The 10,604-nt window shown below is 44.4% G+C and overlaps 1 protein-coding gene across 2 annotated transcripts in view; it reads right to left on the minus strand.

Moving 5' to 3' along the window:
* Positions 1-4,533: 4,533 nt before the first annotated feature.
* The window catches only part of ERGIC3 (ERGIC and golgi 3), a 29,238-nt gene continuing 23,167 nt past the window's right edge, over positions 4,534-10,604 (minus strand). For both annotated transcript variants that reach the window (XM_072112228.1, XM_072112227.1), the window contains 4 exons: positions 7,627-7,691; positions 6,348-6,484; positions 6,200-6,255; positions 4,534-5,116 (listed from right to left, as the gene is read on the minus strand). In XM_072112228.1, the coding sequence (XP_071968329.1) occupies positions 5,037-5,116; positions 6,200-6,255; positions 6,348-6,484; positions 7,627-7,691 (338 nt within the window). In that variant the 3' untranslated portion in view covers positions 4,534-5,036. The remainder of the gene's footprint in view (positions 5,117-6,199; positions 6,256-6,347; positions 6,485-7,626; positions 7,692-10,604) is intronic.

Raw genomic sequence — 10,604 nt, forward strand, 5'->3', positions numbered from 1 at the left:
GGAGGAGGAGGGCGAGGGGGGAGGAGCAGGAGGGAGGAGGAGGGCGAGGGGGGAGGAGCAGGAGGGAGGAGGAGGGCGAGGGGGGAGGAGCAGGAGGGAGCAGGAGGGCGATGGGGGAGGAGCAGGAGGAACGCTTTGAATTTGAATGTTAAGGCATAGTAATCTACATGCATATAAACTTTTGAATTTGCAGAGAGTAATAAAATACCTTGAAAATTCTCTCTCATTATTCCAGCATTTGACAAAAATAAAGAATTTAGGAAACCAGAAACCTACCAGGACAATAATAGGGGATTTACCCGGGGCATATCCCCCTGTGAGCTAAAAAGCCTTGTCAGACGAATAACTTCACAAGTCTGTCCTCGCTAGGTTCCTAAGAATGAGCAAATCTGTCAGAACTGCTTCTACCTGTACCTGAAGTATCAAACAGAAATGATATAACAAGAGACTGCCATCTAGAACCTTAGTTTAAGGCGATTCACAAGAGAGATGAAGTGTCCCCTACCCTCCTAGCTGACATAATGGGTATAAGAAATAACACAAGCTATTTGTCAGAAATCTTGTCAATTGGTGTCAATGAAGCGCAAGTCAAGGATTCAAGAGAAATTCCAAGGAGGGACCACGTCTCTTTACTCTTTGGGTTCATCCAGATTTATCTCAGGACAAAACTCTTAAAAGCCTTTCCGAGAAGACGTGTCCCTTTTCTGAAGGGTATTTATAACCTCACTGGAAATTTTTTATTTTTTAAAGAGGACCTGTCACCAGATTTTGACCACTCCCTGAGTAGCAATGCCTTCTCATGAAGGGTTACAAGTCCTCCCCATTTCACCTAAAATTAGCTGCCAGTGGGGCTCTGTACCTTAATTACAGACGTTTTTCTGATATGGAAATTAGCTTATCTGACTGTCTGTTGGCTGTGACTCTTCTCTCTCCCAGGCTGGCAGTGAACCACGCCCCATTATTTTGACTGACAGCTCTGTGCCTCTTTAAACTACTGCCCCACTTCCTTGTACTTAGTGACCGTCTGCTAATATTCAACTACAGACATATAAAGCTCTATTTACTCTTACATGGTGCCTTGTGTTACATTCAGGTCATGGGACCAGAGTGATTACATTATTACAGGTCCTTTAGCCTTCTAACAATAGCAAACTGTACACCATGTATGTGATTACATGAAGTCACAGCAGCCTCCATGGAGGATGAGGAGGAGAAGAAGTCCATAGAGGCTGCTGTGACTTCATGTGGTCAGATACATACATGGGGTACATTTTGCCATTGTTAAGAGGCTAAAAGACATGAGATAATGTCATGTGACCAGAGTGACATCAACTTCTGAACAGTAAGGAGGCATAAGGCGGAGTAAATGGGAGGCCAAGCAGGACACACCCCCTCTGATGCCAGATAACATAAGATAAAATTTGATATATGTGGATGTGGGGGAAACTATTTTTAGCTAAAAGAAGGGGGTCAGTTATTAGGGATCTATAGGAACCTGTCACTAGCCGTATATGTGCAAATGTGGTGACAGTATTAGCCTTTCAAAATCCAGGCTGATAGGTTGAGATTGTCGACTTGTGTATGATAAACTGAGCCCTTGCTCAGGAGGTCTTCATGTCCACTACAATCCACAGGTCTGATGATGATAGATCTCTCAGGCCCGAAAACCACACTGCTCTCCTGGTCCACAACAGGGCTATTAGAATGATCTTTGCATGGTCTTGTCTATGTCTTCAGCACCCTCTGAAGTAACAGAGGAGGGAACGCATATGCAGGTCTGGAGTCCCAACGACGCAATAGAGCATCCAGCCCTCAGGGTTTGTTTCGAGGATTCAACAAGCAGAATTTCTCCATCTGGCTGCAAATAAATCTATTCCTGGGGTCCTCCAAAGTTTGGTTATCTTGACAAAATTTTTCTATTGGAGACTTCATTCCCCTCGATTTAACCGACAATGGCTTAGGAAGTCTCCATTTATATTTTATATAGGAAGAGAGATTTTATACTTCTTTTCCTGTAAACTATTACTTGCAGGTAGAGGGTATTATATTATTTGTATTAGATTTTATACTTATTGCTTCCATGGAAAAAACTTTGAAGGCCAACTCCATTGGTGAGCAACTGCACTTACTGCCTTGTCCGTTTCTGAAAGCTTCTGCCGTAGTCAGACATTACCTTCAGAGTTGGAGTCTTCTAGTATGTAATTGGCCACTATTAAAAGATATAGGACTGAAATTACCTGATATAAATAGTAGAATCAGGTTTTATTCAGGCTTCCAGTGAACCTCACCTCCTTCTTTTGATTGACAACTCTGTGTCTCTTCTTATCTAAGCCCGAGCTGACAGGAAGTGCTCTCTGTCCACTTCCTGTCCTTACGAAAATGCTGTCCCTCCCACAGCATGAATTTTTTTTTTCACCATTCCATGCACCCATCTTTGGGCGGAGCCAAGCGGAGATGAGGATGCCAACATAGATACAGGCAGAAAACGTTTGGGGAATGATTTTACTGGTGGAAGGAGGCAGATATAAGCTAGGACTTCTGCACTGTACTTTTCAACAAAGGCACTGAGGAAGGAGGGCGAGTAAGGTTTACTGTGACCGTTCTTAATAGCAGGTTCCCTTTAAAAACCTGAAACTTCAAACACTAGCAGGATTTCACTGAAACGTTGGATAGAGCCACATCTGCTTTAGGTGCCCAATCCCAAGACTAACTGCTCCTTTCCTGATTTTTCCACTCATCAGTAATTAGAGACATAACATATTTATGAACAGGAAAGACTCTTTGGTTTTTCACCCAGCCCCTGAAACATTATATCCTAATTGGATTTTTGTTCCTTTACCTCCTCAACCTCCATTGCGGATCTTAACGAATTTAAGGATCTATATTCTCCAAAGGGTTTAGGGGTTTTCCTGAGATCAGAGACATAAATTGCAGAAGTACCGGGAGATTGAGTCGCTTTTTACAGAACTGCATGCGTTTCTCTGGATAAATGCCTGCGTTGTACCAAACATGGAGGATTTCTAGATGCTTTTCTTCTCTCAGCTTCTTCACTCCAGAAAATAAACCAGGAATAAATATACCATCAGAACCCTTTAAATCAGCCACTTGTGCCACAATTCTGGTGCTTTTGTGTCTAACTGTGGTGGAAGGGATTTTAAAGGCTTTTAGACTTTTTTTGTCCGATCAAGGGGTGTGGCCCCTGGGAGATGGGCGTGGCCTCGCAAGAAAGGGCGTGGCTTGTGGGGAATCGTCTGTGTTGCCAAAATTCTGGAGCACAGTTTAGGCCAACTAAAGTAGGAACCGACAGTCTAATGCTGCACCAGAATTCATCATCACTGTGATAAATCTGGCGCAGCAAAAGACAAGTGTTTTTCAGCTAGAAATTGGCGGAACCTGAGACACAATTGTTAAATCCCCCCCCATTGGGTCATGTGCAGTCGGTTACCGATGGGTCCTCTCTATCGACTTCTTCATCCGAATTCATGTTCACACAGAAGAGGCAACGCTATAAGCTGGTTAATCCTAAGAGGCAATTACACAGGTTGTGGTTGGTTGGAGGTGGACCAAAACAGAGCTACTTGATTTGAGAGCTTCCATATTTAAATCTACCACCCAGTAATAGCTCTGGTCACATGTAACAGAAGTGGGGCAGAGAGCAGCTGCCCAGAATCGCAGGCTGCATTGGAAAAAGGAGAATCCAGAAGCGGAGCAGAGAGATACAAGCAGGAGACCCTCAAAGCAGCTGTGGTGCGCCCTTATTTCTTTTTTAGCACACAGACTATTTCTTATCTGCACAGCCTGTTTTTTGTCCAACTATGCAACCCTTGTCAGAGGAGTCGGAAAAGTGTCAAAAAAAAAAAAAAAAAGTTCTTAAAGCCTTCATAATTGCATTGCAAGGTGTTTTAGACTTTAATTTGGCAGAAGTCTGGCGCAGGTGATTTATGTTTCACCCGTCCACCGCGTTGCATGTTGCACAGCGAGATGAACAGATTTATCAAATGCCGAATTCAGAGTAGTTTAGAATTGTCATTGTCTGCACCTCTCATTTTTTAGCTTGGCTTCGGACAGAAAAATTTACAGTATTTTTCGGATTATAAGGCGCACCATCAATAAATGCCTGCTAAAACGTCTAAGTTCATAAATAAGGCGCACCTGATTATAATAATGAATGACCAGCAGGTGGCAGACCTGTGCACAGTTGAAGGCAGCTGTTGTCTGTAAGTACGGTTCATATATAAGGCGCAACTTTTTATTTTCGGAGAAAATCAAAGGATTTGATTTTTCATCAGAAAAATATGTTACCTAAACTTGGCAGCATTTACATCATTTTTAAAGAACATCTCTTTTTACCTATGCCCGCCTCTTTTATTCTGTAAAAATTGTTACTACACATTTCTGTGTAATATCCAGCCGTCTCTGGGTTATCTCCAAAAAAGGTAGAATTAAAAAAAAAAAAAAAAAAAAAAAAAAAACTAAGAGCCCAGTTGCAAATACTGCACATGTAAGGAAAGGAATCAGCTTCTTACACCAACATAAAAGAAACATTCATTCTGTTAATTTAATAGCTGTACAGCAATGATGAGATCCACAATTACAGTCACCTTCTTGTAGTCATTGGTTAAAAAATACACGACATCTGCTTTAATGTGAAGAGCAGACGCTCCATGTCACCTGCTGAGAGAAGCAGCAGGGGCACAACCCTGGGCAGTGGAAGCCATTTCTCCGGCTGGAGGAGAACAGCAGCCGAGGCTTCAGAGTCATAGAAAACCAAACATTATCATCCACCAAATACATCGCCGGGAGAGAACTGCAGTCACCGCCAGGCAAGATGAGATGACACAAGTCCTCACCAGTGACACAGCATGACCCAGCTGGAAGCCGCCTCAGTTCATGGCGTGTTGGGGCGTAAAATATTTCCGTGGGAAACAACGCAGGCTCCAGCTAGAGACATAAAAACTGCTTCATGGCGTTTTGCCTAGAAAGACAACACATCCCCTTCCCGATTTCCATTGTGCAGATTACCCAGTCGCCGGCCATTATGTGGTTTTGCCAAGTTCGATTTTCTTCTGGATGGCTCGTGTGGAGTGGTAGATGAGAGAATCGATAAGTCCTGCAACTGAGAGTGAAAGTAAAGAATGAGAACAGAGCTAACAAAAACCATATATATATATATATCACTGTAACACATCGAAAAACATTCACAGGGAACTGCAGATTAATGACTGCAGCTTTAAAGGAAATCTCCCATGAAAATCCACCATGATAAACCAGGGACATTACTCATAGATCCAGGCACCGGGACTGCGGTAATCTCCTTATATGTGTTATCCATGGCCTCCTGCCTTCTAAAATCTACTTTTAAAATTATGGTAATGAGCTTGAAAGACTACTGAGGCACATAAGGGTTCTGGGAAGTTAGGGCTCCTTAGCATAATGATAAAACTTGATTATGGAAGGAAGGTCATGGATAACAAACACATTATTAGGTTATCCCAACATCCCAAAATGTCTGATCTATCAAAACATAAAAATAATTATTCCTGGCGTTAACCCGCTTAACGGAAAATAGTGCCTAAATGTCTGAATCGACACTTTTTCGCTATTTTACCTCCAGTAAAAATTTGATATAATTTTGAAAACTGTACAACCTTTGGATCACTTTTAATTCAATGAAAAAGTCATCCGATCCCACAAAAAAAAATGACATGACAAAGCTCCATAAAAATGATGGGTGTCGGTGCACCTAATAGTCTGGTGCGCCTTATATATGAACCACACTGTACAGACAACACGTACTGCCTTGAACTTTGCACAGGTCTGCCACCTGCTGGTCATTTATTGCGCTGCACGTTATAATCCAATGCGCCTTTTAATCCGGTGCGCCTTATATATGATCCTAGATTTTAGCAAGCATTTATTGATGGTGCGCCTTAGTCCGAAAAATATGGTACATGGCGCGGATTAAATAAACTAGAATATACCATTTGTCTCGCAGATAACAAGCCCATTGTAAATAAAAATAAAAACAAAAAAATAAATCCATTTTAAAAAGTTACGGCTTGAGAAGGGAGCAGAGTAAAAACAGAAATGCAAATAAGCTGTCTTTTAGGGGTTAAAATAGTGCTATAACCTAGAAAACCCTCTTATTTACAATCTGCAGGATGTGCGACAATATTCCTGGCATCAGGGTAGCACTTACCTGTGAACACTCCTCCGATAATGGCACAGACTCCGGTTAAAAAGTGGGTGAATGATCTGGAATAAGGAGTAAAATATATGATACAGGAGTGAATTCTAGAACCCCCGGAGCACACAGCGACGCCCCCCACTCCCGGCCGCTCTCTCACCTGTGCTTTTCCGTAAGTTTTACCATCATAGGAGACAACTCATAGAGGACGAACACCCCCGGAAGACCCTGATCCCCAATCAGACCATTTGCAATCTTTTCATGTCTGGTCACTGAAAACTGATTGGTGCGTAATACCTGGGGGGGAAAAGCAAATATATTCTTACTTCATTTGCTGAACTCATTGGGGCAGATTTACTTACCCGGGCCATTCACGATCCAGCGGCGCGTTCTCTGCGGTGGATTCGGGTCCGGCCGGGATTTATGAAGGTAGTTCCTCCGCTGTCCACCAGGTGGCGCTGCTGCGCTGAAAAGCATCTGGACGCGTCGGAATGCACCGAGCTGGACCAGGTGAAGGTAAGCGCTTCCCAAGCGACACATTTCCGGTTTTTAAATGCGGCGGTTTTTCCGAATAAGTCGGGTTTTAGTTCGGCCACGCCCCCCCCCGATTTCCGTCGCGCGCATGCCGGCGCCAATGCGACACAATTCGATCGCGTGCGCCAAAATCCCGGGGCAATTCAGGTACAATCGCCGCAAATCGGAAATATTCGGGTAACACGCCGAGAAAACGCGAAACGGGCCCTTAGTAAATGACCCCCACTATGTCTAACTTTCTTATCTCTAGCAACTCCCCTGTACACATGCATGCTTGGCAGAGCGCACTGCATGTACTGACGGGGAGAGGAAGCTTGCAGAATACACATCCATAAGAGCAGAAAAGACATGGGCATGCAACTTCAACCCAACAGTGGTTACACGTTCTGCTAGATTTTTGGACATGTTCAGTGTGTATGTGTACATAGACTTATACTGGCTGAAGGAGCTCTCCTTTGTACCTCCACCTGCACAGTGTACGGTGCGTCCAGCAGGAAACAGGATGGAAAGAAGCAGCAAGCTGCATTTTTTTTTATCCTGCCTCTTGCTGGAGAGACAGATGCAACTATATGGCATCCATACCTGGCCGAAGCTGAGCGCACGCTGTGGGAACTTCCCTATCCATATGAGGACAGTTACTTCAGTTGGGCGACACCCAGACAATCATCAGCTGCAAATCACTGGCTACTGCCTATCTTAACCCCTCTGCCTTGCTTTTTTTTTTTGGGGTGGGTGTGGAACTGGAGGACGCATCCCACTGTATGAGCATAGAGTGGGATACACTGCTGCTTTACATTGTAAGGATATGTTGGGAATCCTCCTGTAGCTTTAGATGGTTGGTCAGTACTGCCAAACTCGACATTCTAATCATACATTATTGGATGAGAAGAGCTTAATTTACTTACCTCCCCATCTACTTTCACATATACTGTTGGCACAATTTTGACAAAGTATTGAAACATCATAGATGCTATAGGGAAAGAAAAAAACATATGAAATGAAAAAAAAGTTGAAAATTGAGAAATTCTTTACTTGCAAAATGAGTAAATCTTTAAGAGATATTAAAGGAAATCTACCATCAAAATCCATCATGATAAACCATTGGCACGTACTCAGAACCAGGCACCGGGACTGTGGAAATCCATGGCCTCCTTTCTTCTAAAATCATCTTTTAAAATGATGCTAATGACCCTGGAGGGTTCTGGGTACAGTTACTGTAGCTTCAAAGGCTGTTACACTGCGCAGAAGCATTTCCCCCTGTGAGATTACATCACACAGAGGGATGGGGTAAGTGTTGAAGGCAGTGTAACAGTCTTTGAAGCTAGAGCATGGTGGGGCTTTGGTAATGCCCAGCTCAGAGACCTTCTGACTCAGCAGCATCATTTTAGAAGGAAGGAGGCCATAGACAGTGGCGTACCGACCGCGGTCGCAGCGGTCGCCATTGAGACCGGGCCCATCGGACGGGGGGGCCCGGACGACCGTCTCAATGGCGACCGCGGTCGATAAGCCACTGGCAGTCGGGCAGGGGCCTCCGTCCGTCCGGACAGAAAGCTCCTGCCCGTCACTGTATAGCGCCTGATGCGGCAGTAAGCGGCCGCTCGAGCACTGTTACTGGAGCGATGTGGCCGGAAAACCACCCCGGCGCACATCGCTCCATGAACTGGGATGCGCGGCTGCGTGATGACGTCATCACGCTGCCGCGCACCCCTTCCTGCCCGCGACAAGAAGATAGGAGACGCAGGATCCGCAGCCAGAGGTGAGTATAGGGTTTTTTTTTTTTTAATGGGGCTTATTTTATAAAATCATTAATTTGATCTGATAACTCATGGGGGGGGGGGGGGGCTTGGTTGGGCAAGAATATGTGGTAATTAATTGGGGGAAAAAGGAGAATTATTCTCACCGTTAATTCGGTTTCCATTAGTCCACCATGACGGCCCCAACTGGAGGATGACCCTTGACCTCTGTAGGGACAGGAAGCAGAGAGGTTAAATACCCCACCCCGGCATCCGTACACCAGTGGCTTCTAAATAACTACACCGGCCTTGGATGCAACCCATTTATTGTATGTTATCGATGCACACAGAACAAATAGGCAATTTTAACTTTTTCCAAATTACAGGGTGGGAAATATATATGGGCCGTCATGGTGGACTAATGGAAACCGAATTAACGGTGAGAATAATTCTCCTTTTCCATAGCGTCCCCCATGACGGCCCCAACTGGAGATGTACCAGATAAATAATTAGGGTGGGACAACAGCTTGTAAGACCTTCCTTCCGAAGGACTGGTCTCTAGCACTTTGAACATCTAGCCTATAGTGTTTGGCAAAAGTTAGATGAGTAGACCAGGTAGCTGCTCTACATATGTCCTCTAACGAGGCGCCCCGTTTTTCCGCCCAGGAGGCTGCCACTCCTCGGGTCGAGTGGGCCCTAATAGTCCCTGAAATGTCCAGGTTGTTGGCATCATAAGCTTCTTTGATGACTGTTCTTATCCACCTGGCGATGGATGCCTTTGAAGCTTTTCTGCCCTTGCACTTTCCTCTAAATTGTAGGAGAATGTTGTTGTCTTTTCTCCAGGATTTGGTGACTTCCAGATAATGTAGCAGGTATCTTCTGACATCTAGCGTATGCCACTCCTGTTCTCTGGGATGTTTTGGATTCTGACAGAAGGAAGGCAGAATAATCTCTTGGTTACGATGAAAAGATGAAGCTACTTTGGGAGTAAAGGCTTTATCTAACATTAGTACAATCTTATCTTCACATATTTTAAGATAAGGTTCTTTAATAGACAAACTCTGGATCTCACCCAAACGCCTAGCTGTTGTTATGGCTATGAGAAAGGTGAGTTTTAGCGTTAACTCTCTAAGCTTGACCGACTCCAGAGGTTCAAACGGTATTTTTGTGAGATAATCCAGTACTAATGAAAGATCCCAATTGGGGATATTCTGTTTTATTTGAGGTCTTAGTCTAGCCGTAGCTTTGACAAACCTTTGGATCCATCTATTTTCGGCTAATGGGGTGTCGAAAAAGGCACTGAGGGCTGAAATCTGGACTTTTAAGGAATTCGTCTTAAGGCCCTTGTCAAACCCTGCTTGCAGGAAGTCGAGCACCTGTGAGACATTAGGGGACATTTGGTTAGGAGGAGTCCTGCCACAAAAAGACACAAATCTTCCCCATATCCTGGCATAGATTTTGTGGGTAACTGGTTTGCGGCTCGCTTTGAGTGTGGAAATTACCTTGTTTGATAGTCCCCTGGATATCAGCAATTGCCTTTCAGGATCCAAGCCGAGAGCCGGAGAGCCTGTGGATCTGGATGGTACACTGGACCCTGGAACAGAAGGTTGTTTAGAGGTTCCAGCATGACAGGTCCTTCCAATGCCATCTTTCCTAGCCATGGAAACCAGTTCCTCTTTGGCCACCAGGGAACAATGAGTATAACCTTTGCTTGGTCCTCTCTGATCTTCTGAATCACTCTCGCTATGAGAGGTATAGGAGGAAATGCGTACATTAGAGGTCCGCTCCAGGACTGGCTGAAGGCATCCCTTTGGCAAACCGGAGTATTTGGATCCAGAGAGAAGAAATGAGGAACTTTTGTATTTTTGCTGGTGGCAAAAAGATCTGTCACTGGTTGTCCCCATTTTTGTATGAGACTTGAAAAGATGTTCTCGTTTAGACACCACTCGTTGTGGTCTATCGTCTGACGACTGAGATAGTCCGCTACTTGATTCAATTCTCCTTTTAGATGGGTGGCTGAAAGAGAGCGGATGTTGGTTTCTGCCCAGATGAATATCTCGTCTGAAAGACTGAGGAGATCGGGGTTCCTGGTACCCCCCTGATGACGGAGATAAGCCACCGTGGTGGTGTTGTCTGAATAAATTTTTACA

Source organism: Engystomops pustulosus, chromosome 6 (assembly GCF_040894005.1).
Source record: "Engystomops pustulosus chromosome 6, aEngPut4.maternal, whole genome shotgun sequence".
NCBI lineage: Eukaryota > Metazoa > Chordata > Amphibia > Anura > Leptodactylidae > Engystomops > Engystomops pustulosus.